The sequence below is a fragment of the Babylonia areolata genome, chromosome 23 (assembly GCF_041734735.1).
Source record: "Babylonia areolata isolate BAREFJ2019XMU chromosome 23, ASM4173473v1, whole genome shotgun sequence".
NCBI lineage: Eukaryota > Metazoa > Mollusca > Gastropoda > Neogastropoda > Buccinidae > Babylonia > Babylonia areolata.
In genome coordinates this window covers 46,705,691-46,724,460 of record NC_134898.1, presented here as the reverse complement: position 1 = coordinate 46,724,460, position 18,770 = coordinate 46,705,691, and the positions used below count along the sequence as shown (strand labels likewise).

Genomic DNA, 18,770 nt, shown 5'->3' with positions numbered 1-18,770 from the left:
TGTGATAGCTTTTGTTTGGGTTATTTTTGTTTTGGTTTTTTGTTCATTCATTAATGATTGTGAAATTTAATATATTTTACTGATTGTTGATTTATTGCTGAATATGAATTATAGATGATTTACATCATGCTTTGACTTTACTTCTCTTCATAATTATTTGTTGTTCATTTTCTTTAGGACTTGGCAGGTGATGAGCAGTTTCAGAAGGCAGTGTTGAGAACCAGTTATGGGCGACGTCCTCCTCCTGTAAGCAAAAATTTTGGATGTCCATGACTATACTCGCTCATCAGAAACAATCTCTCTCTCTCTCTCTCTCTCTCTCTCTCTCTCTCTCTCTCTGTCCCCCTTTTTCTCTGTATGTGCTTGTCATTGTCTTCAGCTAAAAAAACAGAAACCAAAGCAAAAAGCAGAGAAGAAAAGATTTTTCAAAATGGCAAACAAGCTCGTTAAAATAAAAGTGACAAACACTTTGTTCTAAATGGTAAACAAGCTTGTTATGATAAAAGTGACAAATACTTTGTCAAACAAAAAACAAAACCCCAAGAAATATCAATGTAATTAATAGAAAAAGCAAGTAAATAAAAAGTACAATCAACATGAATAAATGAATGATGTGGATACTTATATAGCGCCTGTCCTCAGTCGGAGACCAAGCTCTAAGCGCTTTACAAACTTGAGGTCATTTGCACAGTAGGCTGCTTACCTGGGTAGAGCTGACTGATGGCTGTCACTGGGCGCTCATCATTTATTTCCCATGTCATTCAATCACATTTCAGGCACAAACACATACACACTCATACAGACATGTAACATTTACATGTATGACTGTTTTGTAAATTTACCCTGCCATGGAGGCAGCCATACTCTGTTTTCTGGGTTGTTTATGCTGGGTATGTTCTTGTTTCCATGACCTACAAAACACTGACATGGATTACAGGATCTTTAACGTGCGTATTTGATCTTCTGTGTGCGCTTACGCATGAAAGGAGTTCAGGCACTAGCAGGTCTGCACTGGAAATGGCATGGGCACATGTGAGAAAGCCAGATGCCAGAACTTAAACCATTTGATGAAGACTGAGTTGGGCTATCTGCCAAAGGAAATCTTTTGTCAAAAGACATTACACTATTGATTTGTGTTTATGTTAGCTTTTGATTGTATTGTATTATATTGAATTGTACAGTGCTTTTGATTGAATTGTACTGTAATGTATTGTACAGTATTGTATTGCTTTTTCTATTTATATGTATTTATAAGTTCAGTTTTTCATCTCTGTGGATTAGTTATGCAGGCTTAAGAATTACTACATATAGTGTGTAAGTCACTAGGTACTTTGGTTTGTCTCTGCACAAGATTCTGTGCTACATGAATAGCTATATTCATAATTAATAGAAATAGTTATTATTATTCTTATTATTATCATTATTATTCACAACTCTTTATCTTCGGCACAGACTGCAGGCAGAGGAGGATTTGGGGTTGGGGTGGGTGCCGGTGCCGGTGCCAATGCCCGTCTGGGGACTGCGGCTCGCATGGGCACAGCTGCTCGTGGACGAATGGGCCTCCCATCCTCTATGGGCCGCCCGATGACAGGCATGATGGAGGGAGACAGTGGACCTCGGCCAATGACTGCAGTCAAGGCTGTGGGGTTCAGTTCCACTGGCAACAGAGGTGAGGGGATTTTTGGGTGGGTAGGGGGTGGGGAAGGGAGGGGGGGGGGGGGGGGTGGAATTGGAGGCACAGGCATCATTTTGGTTGGTTTGTGTGTGTGTGTTAGTGTTAGCTGTATTGTGGCACATGCATGATTTTGTTAAGTATGTTTTATTAATGTATGTGTTTGTCTGTTATCACTTTTCACATTTATTGTATAACTGTGTTTTAACTGAGTAGTATGGGTGCACTGTGTGTGTGCATATGTGCATGTGTGTGTGTGCATGCTTACATGTATGTATGTGTGTATGTGTGTGTGTGTGTGTGCGCACGCGCACACGTGCATTTAGATATTTGTGCGTGATTATGGAGAGAGAAAATCCTGGTACAAAATTCTGGTGCTTTGAATTCACAGATTTTTGTCAACATAAATGATTGCACCCAGTCATCTTCTTTTGAAGCACCAAGTTTCTTGTCTTGGTATTGTTCCACCAGTGCGTTACTGCAGAACCATGCATCTTTTGTTTTCCATCAGCTCTTGCCATGTCCCTCACGGAGGGAGGCAGCTAACATTATACAGTACATTGGAGATGGGCCTTATAATCCAAAGCATGTTGCAGTCTGTAAAATGAGGTGATGATCACTTTGCTGGCTAATTGATGTCAAATGTGTGTACTCCTTCAGTGTCTAGAACAACTTGAGTTTTATTTATTTATTTATCTATTTATTTATTCATTTATTTATATATTCATTCATTCATTCACTTGTTTATTAACTTGAGTTTTATTTATTTATTTATTTATCTATCTATTTATTCATTCATTTATTTATATATTCATTCATTCATTCACTTGTTTATTAACTATCTATCTGTTTATTTATTGTTTGTGATCTTTGTGTGACACAGGGGTTTTTGATCCAATGAACCAGACCAATAAAGGTCCTGCTCCTCCTCTGGAACCCAAGCCAGAAGATAGGTGGGTACTGGAGTCCATGGTGGCTTTCAGATCTGATGATATGGTGATTGATATGTACTTGTTAAAGAATGTTTCAGTGGTGTGTGTGTGTGTGTGTGTGTGTGTGTGTGTGTGTGCTGTGTGTGTGTGTGTGTGTGTGTGGTGTTTGTGCATGAGTGTGTGCAACTGTGTGTTTATGTGTGTGCGTGCATGTGCGCATGCGAACATAATGTGTGGGAGTGTGTGTGTGGCAGTGTGCATGTGTTCTCACAAATAAGCACATGCATGTGTGTGTTAAGAAGCATGAAGTGATGAAACAAAAGAGATTAACCAGTCAGGAACAAAAACCATGGTTACATGATTTTCTTTTTTTTCCCCCCCCAAGCCCTGAGGAAAAGATCCGACAGCTGGAGAAAAAAGTCAACGAGCTGATAGAGGAAAGCTGCTTTGCTAACAGTAGAGGAGAGCTGCCCTTGGTAAGTTCACTGCAGTTTCTTATTGTCTTGTCTTGTCTTGTCTTATACTCCATTTTTTTCTTCTTATTATTATTTGTTTATGTTGTTGTAGTGATTGTTAATGTTATCATGCTTTTTTTAAATTTTTTTTATATATATAGTAGTAGTAGTAATATGTAGTAATATGTGGGTAGGAGTATTTCCATATTATATGGATTTCCATATTGGCATTTTGGCAAATTGTTGTTTTGTGAATTTTTTTTTTTTTTTTTTTTTTTTTTTTCAAAATGTGGTTCGTGGTATTCTTTGTTTCGGTATCAAGACTCACACATGGAACCTGACTGCAAACTTTTCAGTATCATAAAAATCAGTCACTCCCACTCACGGTAACAGCAGTGTGGTTTTTCTTCTCATTGTTGTCATTCTCACTGTGATCAACGTCATTATCATAATCATCACCATGATTTACTGCTATAATTATCAGCAGTAGTAGTAGTAGTACTAGTAGTATTGATAATGACGTATTAGTATTGATAGTGGCATTGATAATGACAATCATCATCGTTACTGTTGTTATTACTGTTATTGATGTTGTTGTGGCATTGCACACAAGCATGTGCTTTTCTTATTTTTTAACTTTGATTTTCTTAATAAAGTTATTACAGTGCACATTTCAATGAACGGTAAAGTTCTGAAAGTGATTTGGTTTTACGTGTTCAGTGTTACATGTATGTGGGCCGAAAAGCAAATTTCTGTGAGTTTATAGACAATTATCAAGTTTTACCTGACCTGACCTGACCTGACCTGACCTTACTTGACCTGACCTGACCTTACTTCTTCTCATCTCACCTCTTGATGTCATCAGTTTTTTTGGTCTTGTCTTGTGTTACCTTACCTTACCATACCTCATCTCATCTTATCATGTCTTGTTTTGTTTTGTTTTGTCCTGCCTTATCTCGCCTTTTGTTACTTTACCTTGCCTTACCTTTCATCTCATGTCATCTTATCATGTCTTGTTTTGTCTTGTCTTGTGTTACCGTACCTTACCTTACCTTACCTCCCCTCATCTCATCTCACCATGTCTTATCATGTCTTTTTTTGGGGGGGTGGGTGGGGGGTGGGGGGGGTCTTACCTTAACTTACCTTACCTTACAATACATTACCTCATCTTATCATGTCGTATCATGTCTTGTTTTGTCTTGTCTTGTGTTACCTTACCTTATCTTACCTCCCCTCATCTCATCTCACCATGTCTTATCATGTCTTTTTTTTGGGGGGGGGGGTCTTACCTTAACTTACCTTACCTTACATTACATTACCTCATCTTATCATGTCATATCATGTCTTGTTTTATCTAGCCTTGTTTTGTCTTGTGTTTACTTTACCTTACCTTACCTTACCTCATCTCATTTCATCTCATGTCATCACGCCTTGTTTTGTTAAGTCTTGTTTTGACTTGTGTTACGTTACATTGCCGTACCCCATCTTATCATGTCTTGTTTTGTTTTGTCTTGTCTAGTGTTACCTTGCCTTACCTTACCTCATTTCATCTCATCATGTCTTATCATGTCTTGTTTTGTTTTGTCTTGTGTTACCTTTTCTTACTTTACCATACCATACCATACCTTACCTCACCTCACCTCACCTCACCTCCTGTTACCTTCTCTTCTCTTCTCTATCTGATCCTCTCTTCTCTTGCTGTGCTCCCTCAGGCCCTGGAGAAAGCCAAGGAGGCAGGTCGCAAGGAGCGAGTGCTGGTGCGTCAGCGTGAGCAGCAGTCCATGGGGGAGCAGATCAACCTGGACCTCACCTATTCTGTGAGTTGACTGGTCCCAGATCATCACGAGGGATGGATGGGTTGCAGTGGCCGAATGGTTAGAGCGCTGAATTCTGACCAAGTTTCCTTTAATTTGATCCCTGGTAGGAGGCGGCGGGTTGGCGTTGTTGAGAGGGCCAGGAGTAGAGGGCCCAGAGTGTCAGCAAATCGATTGCGATCGCGCCTTAATTTTAGCGTGATCGCCCAGTCGAGCTACATAATTATGTGACCTGGTTGGAGACATAATTTAACAAAAACAAGAACGCCAGAGAATCGACAGACAGACAGAAAAAAAAAAAAAACTTAGCCGTATGAAGAGCACAGGAACAGGAGTCATGATGGCTGCCGGAAAAAGAGGGCACTAGCCAGCGGGACAAAGGGGAGGTTGCCTACTTCCGGGAGGTTATCGGCTGTAGTTGCTTTCGTTTTCTCTGCATAGGCGGATAGTAGTTTGCACAGGACAGGAATGTCAGACCCCTGCCGGAGTCTGCACTAGTTGGGTCACGGTAAGTATGTTATTTAAACGTAATTTTAGATAGAAAATTTCCTTTTTGGCATACATGGTTGTGGGTTAAGGATGGAGATTTTTTCCTGCTCTCCTGAACCCCCTTTGTGTGTATACGCACGATCAAATATGTATGTTAAATTTCCGGTGGGTTATGGAAACAAGAACATGCTCAGCATGCACACCCATGAAAATGGAGTATGGCTGCCAAAATGGCTGAGTAAAAACAGTCTTACATGTAAAAGTCCTCTTGTATGAGTGAATAGGGGAATTGCAGCCCACAAATGCAGAAGAAGAAGAAGAGGGAGAATCACAAGAACATGCGATGTGGGAAAAATGCGATGTGCATGTATGTCTGTGTGTGTGTGTAGGTGTGTGTGGAGAAGAGGGTGGGAGGCACTGTGTTTGTGGGTGTGTACACACGTGAATATGTGTGTGTGTGTGTGTGTGTGTGTTCGTACACATGTGGGCTGGTGTGTAGAAAAGACAGTGGGAGGCACTGTGTTTATTGGTGAGTACACACGTGAATATGTGTGTGTGTGTATGTGTGCGTGTGTGTGTTCGTACACATGTGGGCTGGTGTGTAGAGAAGACAGTGGGAGGCACTGTGTTTATTGGTGCGTACACACGTGAATGTATATGTGTGTTTGTGTATGTGTGTGTGTCACTGTGTGTGTGGGTGCATACACACGTGAATATGTGTGTGTGTGTGTGTGTGTGTGTGTGTGTTCGTACACATGTGGGCTGGTGTGTAGAAAAGACAGTGGGAGGCACTGTGTTTATTGGTGAGTACACACGTGAATATGTGTGTGTGTGTATGTGTGCGTGTGTGTGTTCGTACACATGTGGGCTGGTGTGTAGAGAAGACAGTGGGAGGCACTGTGTTTATTGGTGCGTACACACGTGAATGTATATGTGTGTGTGTGTATGTGTGTGTGTCACTGTGTGTGTGTGTTTGAGCATACACATGTGGGTTGGTGTGTGGAGAAGAGAGTGGGGGGCACTGTCTTTGTGGGTACATGCGTACATGAATGTGAATGTGTGCATGTACGTATTTGAGCATACACATGTATGCCGGTGTGTGGATGTGTGTGGTGAGAGTTGGGGCACTGTATTTGTGGGTGCGTGCGCCTGTGAATGTGTGCTTGTGTGCCTCTGAACATTCACATTTGTGTGTGTGTGTGTGGAGGGGATGGTTGGGACACTGTTCGTGCGTGTGTGTGTGTGCGCGTGTGTGTGTGTGTGTGTGTGCTAGAGAGAGAGGCCTGGGAAGGAGCAGGTATGTTTGATTACTATTAGTGTAGTGTGTCATGTTTTTGGTGCTTGCTCCGTTCCTGTACACGTGGATGCATGCTGGTTTTGCCACAGGTGCTGTTCAACCTGGCCAATCAGTACGCGGCCAATGAAATGTTTGCTGAAGCCCTCAACACATACCAAGTCATTGTCAAGAACAGAATGTTCAGCAATGCAGGTCAGTCTCATGAAAGCCCATTGTTTGTTTGTTTTTCTTTTCCAGCTTAGTGGCTGCAATGATGATATCAACATCACCGTCAAGAACTAAAAAGTAACAGTAATAGCAATAAGTTGCATGGTGCAGGCTGTTGCTTAGAATTTCCAAACTTTGCATTTAATGCTGTGCTCATGATAATCTTTTATTAAGAACTACTGATCAGTGATTTTTTTTTTTTTTTTTTTTTTAACAGGAGGCAGCCAGCAAAAATGAAGGAATGATATTTATTGTTTATCAAGTTTCAGACTGCAGATTCTTTTTGTGGTGATGGGGTTCAGATGTTTGTAGCAGATCACAGATTATGAATGTGACAGTGTGACAAATGATTATGCCGTTGTTAACACAATGAATATAAATATATGTATTATATACAAATAATTTCCATTTTAGAAAATGAATGCGAATGTATGATCATTTGGTTATGCAGCTGATGCCACATAGAAATGTAAACATGTTTATGTACATTGACTATAGTAAGTAGTCACATGTCTTTTCCGTGGATGTAACCACACTTCAGTGCTTGTTCACAGGCCGACTAAAGGTGAACATGGGCAACATCTACTTCCGACAGAAGAACTACCCCAAAGCCATCAAGTTTTACCGCATGGCGCTTGATCAAGTACCAAACACGCACAAGGAGATGAGGTTTGTCCATTTCGTTTTTTAGCTAGAAAGGGAGACAGAGAGAGACAGAGAGAGACAGAGAGAGAGACAGAGAGGGAGAGAGAGAGAGAGAAAGAGATGCAACCTATTTAAAAAAAAACAACAACTTCTTTCAGTAACATTACCTGAAAACACGTGATCGACTTCATCATCTCAACGGCACAATAGCTGAGGTGTTAAAGTGTTGGACTTTCAATCTGAGGGTCCCGGGTTCAAATTTCGGTAACGGCAACTGGTGGGTAAAGGGTGGAGATTTTGCCGATCTCCCAGGTCAACATTTGTCCTGACCTGCTAGAGCCTGAACCCCCTCGTGTATACACAGACAGAAGATCAAATATACACACCAAAGATCCTGGTATGGCTGCTTATATGGTGGTGTAAATAAATATAACGGTCATGCACGTAAAATGTTACATGTCTGTATGAGTGTGTTTGTGTGCATGACTGCAACCTAGTTGAATGATTTTGTGTGCATGACTGAAACCTGACTGAATGACACAGGAAATGAATGATGAGTGCCAATTGGCAGCTGTCAGTTGGCTCTGCCCAGACAGGCAGCCTGTTGAGCAAATGACCCCGTGTTTGTAAAGCTCTTAGAGCTTGGTCTCCGACTGAGGATAGGCACTATATAAGTATCCCTATCATTCATTTATCATTCAGTCATTCATTCATTCAGTCATTCATATCATCATTCATCCTTCTTTTTGGGGGCTTCATCGTTCTTCTGTTTCGTTTTCAGGACCAAGATCATGCAGAACATTGGCATCGTCTTTGTCAAGATGGGCCAGTACAACGACGCCATCACTTCCTTCGAGCACATCATGTCCGAGTCACCCAACTTCAAGACGGGCTTCAACCTCATCCTCTGCTACTTCGCCCTGGGCGACAGGAACAAGATGCGCACAGCCTTCCAGAAGCTGCTGACTGTGGACCTCAAGACTGATGACGAGGACAAGTACCTGGCCCAGGGAGTGAGTGGGCACCTGTTTTTTTGTTTTGTTTTGTTTTGTTTTTTCCAAAAATATTTTCTATTCATTCATTTCTTTTCTTTTCTTTTTTCTTTCTTTTTTTTTAATTTAAAAAAAAATTTTTTTTACAGTGCACTAAACTGAATACTAAACAATACAGATACAATATATCACATTGAATTAATGCATGAATAAGAAAAAGATCTGTAATAAGACATAGGACACATATAAGACATAGGACATATAGAGAAGGATACTGGATATACATATTGCATATTCTGCTCTCTTTCCTTCATCATTATAATCTGCATGAACGACAGAGGGGGGAACACATCAATGACTGTATATGAAAGACAGACAAAGACAGATAAGAAAAAAAAAAAAAAAAAAAAAAAGGGAGAAAAATGATACAAGAACAAGACAAAAGACACTTGTTGTATGAACAAATAGGAAATATTTTTATATGGATGTCAAGTGGGCACCTGTTTTGTTTGATTTGTTATTTGGATGGTTTGGAGTTTGTGTGTGTGTGTGTGTGTGTGTGTGTGTGTGTGTGTGTGTGTTTCTTTTGACTGCATGTGTTTTTTAACTGCACCATGGGAGTAAGTGGGCATCTGAAGATGTGCTTTTTTTTTTTTTTGTTTTTTTGTTTGATTGTGTTGTTTGGATGTATTGAAGTTTAATTGTTTGTTTGTGTGTGTGTGTGTGTGTGTGTGTGTGTGTGTGTGTGTGTGAACTCCACCATCGGTGTGGGTGAGTTGGCATCTTAATAATAATAATAATAATAATAATAATAATAATGGATACTTATATAGCACACTATCCAGAAATCTGCTCTAGGTGCTTTACAAAAACGCTTTTGTTAACATAAAACATCATATCTATGTTACATACACACACCAAAATGTGACTACACACACACACACACACACACGCACACACACAGACACACACACACACACACAATCACACACACACACACACTGCATACATACATTTTAACATACATGTGTATCTAACAGCTACCCTAACACATATGCACACATAGGCAGGCACAGACTTACATAAACACACACACACACACGCACGCACACACACGCACGCACGCACACACGCACACACACACACACACACACACACACACACAAACAAACAAACAATTAAACTTCAATACATCCAAACAACACAATCAAACAAAAAACACATCTTAATACATGAAAGAACAGTGAGGCTTGGAGAGTGAAGGATCAAACAGCAATGAAGGAAATAACTCTCTCTATTTACATGGTACGCTACTTCAAGTCGGTGCCAGTTATGCTAGTGATTCAGCTAGCTAGCTATGCAGCCCGGAACTTCACTTTTTGAGGAAGTGTCAGGGTTTGTTCCAATGTACCTTTTTATTTATCTGTGTGCTCGCTGAATTGGTAGCATTAAAGTAGCATTGACTTGAAGTTGTGTGCCTTGTACATGGAGAGAGTTACTTCTCGTTATTGTCATCTTCATGGATGTTTTTGTTTGTTTGTTTGTTTGGATGGATGGATTTGTGTGTGTGTGTGTGTGTGTGTGTGTGTGTTTGGATGGATGGAGTTGTGTGTGTGTGTGTGTGTGTGTTTTGTTTGTTTGTTTGGATGGATGGAATTGTGTGTGTGTGTTGTGTGTTTGCACCATGTTCCAACCCAATCCAGTAACATTAGCTTTACACTGCTCATCACCATGCTCAGTCACAACCAGGACCGGTCAGCCTTGGTCTGGATGTTGGCAGGTACAGACACAGGATAGCTATCAGTGTTAGTCTGCCATGAGGTTGTGCACCAGAGGAGACCCTGCACTGCTGCTGATCATTTGGCTTTGGAGGCGTTCAGTATTGTCTGTTTCCTGATTTTTCATATGCAGGACACGATATGCTATGCCCCTGAATGAAATCTATCCAATGATAGATTCTCATGAGTTTATTTATGGTTATTTGTTATTTTATTTTATTACTTACAACAAAGAGATATACGTGTTTTTTTTCCCCTCAAGGCCTGACTGAGTACGTTGGGTTTTTGTATTTTTGTATTTGTATTGCTTTTTATCACAACAGATTTCTCTGTGTGAAATTCGAGCTGCTCTCCCCAGGGAGAGCACGTCACTATACTACAGCGCCACCCATTTTTTTGTATTTTTTCCTGCGTGCAGTTTTATCTGTTTTTTCCTATCGAAGTGGATATTTCTTCAGAATTTTGCCAGGAACAACCCTTTTGTTGCCGTGGGTTTTTTTACGTGCGCGAAGTGCATGCTGCACAGGGGACCTCGGTTTATCGTCTCATCTGAATGGGTTATGCTGCTGGTCAGGCATCTGCTTAGCAGATATGGTGTACAGTATATGGATTAGTTTGAATGCAGTGATGCCTCATTGAGAAACGGAACTGAACTGCAACACATTCTACATTCTCACAGCAAATATATATATTTCAAAATGTATTTTTTTCAGTGTTAAGAATATACAGTGCTGTCTATGTTTACTTAATTGACAAGATTCTTTTTTTTTTTTTTTTTTTTTTACAGTTCAAATGTTTTGATCTTATGTCAGCAACTTTTTATGTTTTCTTCCCCTCAGGATGACAAGCAGGCAAGTCTATTGCTGGAAGTCATCAAGAATGACTCGTTGCGGCAGATTGAACGAGAGAGGTAAAGAAAGCATGTGTTACTCCACACACAGTCAAACTGATCTAGGGAAACATGCTGTAAATGTGTGAGGAAAAAAATTTAAGTTGTACAGGAGTTAGAGGTCAAGCTTTGCTGATTAGATCTTTGCTTATTAGACGTTTTCTTTTATTGTTTCTTTCTGAAAAAAATGTGTATGATATGACTGCAGCGTTCCTCATCCTCCTATTACTACTACTACTACTACTGCTGCTACTACTATTACTACTTCTACTGATAATGATGATGATTATGAAGATGATTGTAATTACAGTTTCTAGAATGGACAGACTAGAAGTTTAACCCAAGGTTAGGAAGCATCTGGGTTTATTTCTCTTTATGTTGTGTTTACCTAAATGCAAGTTGACAGGAAGTACTAAGTAGTATTGACTTTAAGTTGTCGACCTCAGCAAAAAGTTGCTCTTGTTTTTGCTCAGGGGACTGCACAGAAGAATTCTTCACTCACATACCCCACACATGAAACTCGCACATCAAAAACATACTTAATTTTTCTCTTCTTCGTGTGATTGTTGGTGTATCTTTGTGACGTATGTAACTATGGCAGGCATTATGAAGCAGAGAGGTGCATCAAGTACGCAGCCAAAATCATCTCTCCTGCCATCGAAGGCTCCTTTTCTGATGGATACGACTGGTGAGACGTGTGTCATGAAGTGTGTCTGGCTCAGAGGGATGCGTGTCTTCTGAATTCTTGGAGTTTCTGGTTCTGAATGAGTGAACGTTGTGCTGAAAATGTAAATGATGAAATGCATGTGTTTTTGCATTATTTAACTCATATGAAGCAAATTATTTTGTTCACACAGATATGTGATTCTCATATCTACACACGCTTACATGCAAACCCACACACAGGACTGAATGAAATAATGATCAAGATGATGATGATGTTAATAATAGTAATGCTGATAAAAACATTGATAAAGATGGTAACAAGTAATTGTAATGTGCTCTGCCACCTTAGTTCAGGGGCCTAGAGCACTAACAGTCAACATCAGTAAGGGGTGAAGAGTTAGAAAAAAATCTCAACACAGGGCATCACAATCAAAGACTTTGATGATATCCAGACAAGAAACAAAAATTGCGTCTGTGTGTGTTGGAGATGCGGAGTCAGTTATGCAGTTGGACTTTTGACCACAGGGTTCACCCGTGATCAGAGTTTGAGGCCCCCGTTTTGGCATGATGCTTTGTCCTTTGGGAAGGGCACTTCACTCCAATTTTCCTCACTCCAACCAGGTGTGAATGGGTACCTGACTTGTATTTATATTTGTATTTGTATTTCTTTTTATCACAACAGATTTCTCTGTGTGAAATTCGGGCTGCTCTCCCCAGGGAGAGCGCGTCGCTATACTGCAGCGCCACCCATTTTTTTTGTATTTTTTCCTGCGTGCAGTTTTATTTGTTTTTCCTATCGAAGTGGATTTTTCTACAGAATTTTGCCAGGAACAACCCTTTTGTTGCCGTGGGTTCTTTTACGTGCGGTAAGTGCATGCTGCACACGGGACCTCGGTTTATCGTCTCATCCGAATGACTAGCGTCCAGACCACCACTCAAGGTCTAGTGGAGGGGGAGAAAATATTGGCGGCTGAGTCGTGATTCGAACCAGCATGCTCAGATTCTCTCTTGCTTCCTAGGCGGACGCGTTACCTCTAGGCCACCATTCCACTGGTGAAAGGTCGGGGAAAGGTAAAGTTAGCTTATCTTGACAAAGGGCCCTGATCAAGGCCCTACTGTTTACAACTGTTTCAGACGAAGGACCTCGATCGGGGCTTTAGGTAGTTTTGAATTTTTGGAGTGGCACCTAATTTGCATAATGACATATAAGCTAAGAATATCTGAACTTACCTTTCCACTCTACACTGCAGCCAGTTAATCCAGTGTGTGGTGTGACTGTGAGTAGGAGAGTTATTTTCGCGGTGACTGGTTCACATGAACAGTGCATGTCAGCAACGGCATCTGACCCAGTTTTGTCACAGGCACAAGGCAGACAACATAATTAGATGAAGGGGCCCTGTCATGGCTATATAACGTTCTGAATTCAGTTTACTTCAAACTCTGTGTGCTTTCCTGGATTCATTTACAAGTCATCAGTGTGCGAATTCTGAACAAAAACTATAGATACTTTCGTCATTTCTCTGTATGATAGCATAAGAAGGAAGGAGGTTTATATTTTATTCCCCAACTAACTCATTATATTTTTTGGCGATTTTATTTCTTACCCATACAAATGGGTCATCTGTGGGGAAAGTTAGGGGAGCTAATTGGCAGTACTAAGTGAGTTAAAGCAGGGGAAGGAGTGTATTGGGACCACCCTTCCTATGCCAAATTCTAGACTTACTGAATCTGATTTTGCTGCCCTTACAGTCATGAACGGCTATGGGAACTCTTTAAACTTTTTAGCTCTTTGGGAGGCAGAAAAGACCTGTCCTGTGTTGTGTGTGCCGCCAGGTGTATAGAGCAGGTGAAGAACTCCCAGTACCTGGAGCTGTCCCACGACCTGGAGATCGACAAAGCCATCATGTTCCTCAAACTCAAAGACTTCCAGCAGGTGTGTATTGTTTGTTTGTCTGCACAACTTGTGTCATCTGTGTGTGTGTGTGTGTGTGTGTGTGTGTGTGTGAGTGTGTGTGTGTGTGTGTGTGTGTGTGTGTGTGAGTGTATGTGTGTGTGTGTGTGTGTGTGTGTGTGTGAGTGTGTGTGTGTGTGTGTGTGTGTGTGTGAGTGTGTGTGTGTGTGTGTGTGTGTGTGTGTGTGTGTGTGTGTGTGTGTGTGTTTGTCCTTGTGGACAGCATGCAAACAGACAGACAGACATACTGGCATGGATTGCATTCACCCATGCTTGCGCTCACATTTAAAACATATCTATGTACATGCAAACACACATATACACTCATGCACACACACACACACACACACACACACACACACACACACATGCATATATATATATATATATATATATATATATATATATATATATATATATATATATATGTATGTATATATATGTATGTATATATATATATATATATATATATATATATATATAGAGAGAGAGAGAGAGAGAGAGAGAGAGAGAGAGATTTATATACATGTATATGCATACATACATACATATTATATACATGTATATACACACATATACGTTTCAGCCATTTTTTTATTATCAATCTCATCCAGAAATTTAAAAAAAAAGTATAGAAAGTATATCAAGTTTCATAATTCCAGACTTTTGTATGCTTTTCCCACATTTTGATACCCCCCCCCCCCCCCACTCTCCCCCACTCCCCCTTTGTTTTTACTTTATAGTTCTGTTGGTATTGTCAGTCAGTAATATCTGAACTGATTTTTCTGGAAGTAGAATGAAGCTTTGGCTGAACACATGACTATATCCTTATGTGTCAGTGACTCAGCAGGACTTTAGTAAGACATTTGTCATCTCTTTGTGTGTGTTATTACAATGCTGAGGGATGACAGCTGTACCCAGCTACAGTTACGTTTGTTTACAGTCTGTTTGCAATTGGTCTTGCAGCGTTGTCTTATGGTTTCTTTCAAAGTACCACAGGGTATGATTTGTGTGCTGTGTGTGAAAGGGCCAAAGGTTTTTGTTGCTTTTTTTTTTTTTTTTTTTTAATGGATTTGGGAAATTACCATTATTTGTCACAGGGTTTTTTTTTCTTTTAAATTTTCTTTTTTTGTTTTTACCTTGTTTTCATGTACAGATGCTCTCTGAAAACAGAACCCCCCCCCCCCGCACCCCCACCTCCCACCCCATTCACCCCCGCCCCCAACTGCCTCCGTCTCCTCCTCTCCACACAAAGAAACAAAAAAACAAAGAAAACTTGAACTTAATTATGTCAAAGATCCTGAACATATCACTCAAAATATTAGACGTGAAGGGTTATAGAATTAACAGTTCCTGGTCACATAAAAATGTATATCAGCCAGAAAGATTCTTTAACAGGTGTTGGTGTTGAGATGTTGTTTTTGTGGCTTGTGGTTGGTTGGGTGCGTTTGGTACAAAGAGGTGTGAACTGTTTGAATACATGTTGGTTTCATATGATTCTGAGACTCTGTTAGAATAAAGATAATGATTGATATGTTTTCAGAAGCCTCTCCTTTGACCTCAGTTTCTCAAGTTTAGAGTTATGCATGCTTGTGAATGACTGGTTTGAAAGCGCTTTGATTTGTCTCTGCACAAGATTCAGCACTATATAAAATCTAATTATTATTATTATTGTTTTCATTTGTTGGATGTAACTTTGTTAGAGTACACATTGGATAAGTGTGTATTTACACATTGCAAGACATCTGAATTATGTGACAGTGAGTGAGACGTGTTTGTCACATAATTTCAGTGACCCTAAACTTTAACCTGATTTTAGTTACAGAAAATGAATGATACAGAAGTGCACATATCGCTTTGCCTAGGTTTAATGTTTTATTATTTTATATCGAGGTCAATGTATGTAGGTTGAGAAGTTGTGTTCTGGTTTGTACCATGGATTCCTGGACAAGAGAGATAATCCATAGCAAATTCTGCGTTAAACAGCTGTCAAAAGAAATATCGTTCTTCCCTTTTGATTTTACCCTTTTTTTTTCTAGCATGTTTTTGTATTGTTATCATTGAGATGGAGATCTGTTTGGCTTTGTGTGTGTGAACTTGAATTTTCCATTTTCATTGGTTATCTTTGCGCAGTTGTAATTATGTGTGCATGTGTATGATAGCATCTGTATGCGTTTGTGTGTATGTTTGTTTGTGTGTGTGTGTGTGTGTGTGTGTGTGTGTGTGTGTGTGTGTGTGTGTGAAGGAGACAGGGAGAGAGAGAGAGCCTGAGCATAATTATACATGTGTATGTGTGACCATTTACAGATGTGCTGCCATGCATGCCAACAACTCTTGTCATACTGTCAAGTATTTCTTTTCAAGCTATAGATTTTACCTGGGAGTTTTAATGCTTGTCTTGTGTTGTGGAATTTTAATGATTTCTTTTACTTAAAATTTTTTTATTTTATTTTACACACCTTTCAGGCTATTGAGACGCTGAAATCATTTGAGAAAAAGGATTCCAAAGTTGCCAGCACTGCAGCCACAAACCTCTCTTTCCTCTACTTTCTGGTAGGTGTTACTGTGTGTGTGTGCGCGCGCATGCATGTGTGTGCGCGTGTGCGTGTGTGTGTGTGTGTGTGTGTGTGTGTGTGCATGTGTGTGCGTGCGTGTGTGCATGTGTGCATGTGTGTGCATGCATGCTTGTGTGTGTGTGTGTGGTGTGTGTGTGTGGCCATGCCAGCGTGCATACATTTATGAACTTGTTGCTCTAAAAAAAAAAAAAAAAAGAAAAAAAGTTTGCGACAAAGGACAGAAGTTTCATGATGAATGTTGTGAATGCCGCCTAGTGAGAAACTATATGTTCTAGAAGTGTTTGATTACCTTTCATATTTGTGATGTGTATGTGCAGCGTGTTGCTAACATGTTAGTGAACTGTAGATCATTATATCATTCTTTCTCCTGTGTCTGTCTCTTCTTAGCTGACCTCACATCTCAGTCTGGATTTAAATAAGTATCATAATGTAGTCTTTCTGTTTCTGAAAATCTCCTTCATTGGTATTGGTCTCAGTTTGGGCTTTAGAAGACTTTTTAAAAAGAGTTGTTTCTCTGTTCTCGAACATCTTCCTACTTGGTCTCGGTCTCAGTTGTGGGTTTAAAAAAAGAAGTTTATAATGTTGCCTTTCTGTTTTTGATGTTTCTTTAACTTCAATTTATTGCTTGCCTTGCTTCCATTCTTTCTTTCATTCTTTCTTTCTTTCCATCCCCTCTTCTCTCTTTCTGTACAAAGTACATTTTACTGATCATTCAGTGTATGCCAGTCGGCTCCATTCTACGACATGTCCAACAGATACAGATCAGCTCTGGAAGAAAGACGTGAAATTTGCACCTGTTTTGCAGTCAGCCCTTCTGAGGGTTGTCACAGCAAGCACAGTCATGTTTTGTGGGAAGAAAAGAACGGAGATTAAAGACCGCGAGTGAATTTTACTGCTGACAAAGTTGTTTGAATCTGAGTTTCCCACCACCACCCCTATCCTAACCCACTGAGCCATCGCCCCTCCCCCCCTCTGCCCAATCCTCTGTACCCCCCTACCCCAGTCCCTCTCCCCTTTCGTTGGGCTCCTCATCCTAACCCACTGAGCCATCGCCCCTCGCCCCCTGCCCAACCCCCTGTGCCCCCCTCCCTCAATCCCTCTCCCCTTTCGTTGGGCTCCTCATCCTAACCCACTGAGCCATCGCCCCTCGCCCCCTGCCCAACCCCCTGTGCCCCCCTCCCTCAATCCCTCTCCTCTTTCGTTGGGCTCCTCTCACACTCCTTGTATGTGTGAATCAGCAACATGGACTGAATATTGTCTGTTGCATTGCATTGCATTGCACTGCATTGCACTGCATTGCATTGTATTGTATTTATTGCATTGCACTGCATCACATTGTATTGTATTGTATTGTATTGTATTGTATTGTATTGTATCAACAACTGCCACCACTCTCCACCACACTCTGAGCAAATCATCACTTTCATTGACGTTCATTCTCGTCAGGCGAACCATCTGACTAAGATTTTGTCACCACAGTGGTCTTCCATGACTTGTAAAGCTTCTGCAACATCTTGGGTGACAAAATCACAAAGGGTTTTCACAACACGCAGCTGTTCCAAGCCACTAGGGCCAGGTTGTGCTCTGTTGTCCGCCGTGTGGAGTGATGGCCTAGAGATAATACGTCCGCCTTGGAAGCGAGAGAATTTGAGCGCACTGGTTCGAATCCTAGCACAGTCACCAGTATTTTCTCCCCCTCCACTAGACCTTGAGTGGTGGTCTGGATGCTTGTCATTTGGATGAGACGATAAACAGAGGTCCCGTGTGCAGCATGCACTAAGTGCATGTAAAAGAACCCATGGGGGAAAAAAAAAAGAAAAAAAAAGTACCAAGAAAAAAAAAGTACCAAGAAAAGGCAAGAAACGTGTTGTCCCTGGCAATATTCTGTAGAAAAATCTACTTCGATAGCAAAACAAATAAAAAAACTGCAGGCAGAAAAAAAAAAGAAAAAAAAGGGTGGCGCTCTGAGTGTAGTGACGCGCTCTCCCTGGGGAGAGCAGCCCAAATTCCACACAGAGAAATCTGTTGTGACAAAAAAAGAGTAAAACAATACAAATACAATACAATTGTGAAAGTGTCATCTAGGGGTACAAACAGTATGAATTACATCCAATGATCACCATTTTGTATTTGTATTTGTATTCCTTTTTATCACAACAGATTTCTCTGTGTGAAATTCGGGCTGCTCTCCCCAGGGAGAATGCGTCGCTACACTACAGCGCCACCCATTTTTAAAAATTTTTTTCCTGCGTGCAGTTTTAATTGTTTTTCCTGTTGAAGTGGATTTTTCTACAGAATTTTGCCAGGAACAACCCTTTTGTTGCCATGGGTTCTTTTACGTGCGCTAAGTGCATGCTGCACACGGGACCTCGGTTTATCATCTCAATAAGGGCGAGTGGCTGTCGCT

General features: G+C 40.6%; 1 protein-coding gene across 2 annotated transcripts in view; it reads left to right on the top strand.

Annotated features, from left to right (window-relative positions):
• The window catches only part of LOC143297938 (intraflagellar transport protein 88 homolog), a 47,765-nt gene that overhangs the window by 3,567 nt on the left and 25,428 nt on the right, over positions 1 to 18,770 (top strand). For both annotated transcript variants that reach the window (XM_076610548.1, XM_076610549.1), the window contains exons 3-14: positions 178 to 246; positions 1,453 to 1,669; positions 2,556 to 2,625; positions 2,990 to 3,080; positions 4,772 to 4,876; positions 6,749 to 6,851; positions 7,421 to 7,535; positions 8,293 to 8,524; positions 11,121 to 11,191; positions 11,772 to 11,858; positions 13,670 to 13,769; positions 16,254 to 16,340. In XM_076610548.1, the coding sequence (XP_076466663.1) occupies positions 178 to 246; positions 1,453 to 1,669; positions 2,556 to 2,625; positions 2,990 to 3,080; positions 4,772 to 4,876; positions 6,749 to 6,851; positions 7,421 to 7,535; positions 8,293 to 8,524; positions 11,121 to 11,191; positions 11,772 to 11,858; positions 13,670 to 13,769; positions 16,254 to 16,340 (1,347 nt within the window). The remainder of the gene's footprint in view (positions 1 to 177; positions 247 to 1,452; positions 1,670 to 2,555; positions 2,626 to 2,989; positions 3,081 to 4,771; positions 4,877 to 6,748; positions 6,852 to 7,420; positions 7,536 to 8,292; positions 8,525 to 11,120; positions 11,192 to 11,771; positions 11,859 to 13,669; positions 13,770 to 16,253; positions 16,341 to 18,770) is intronic.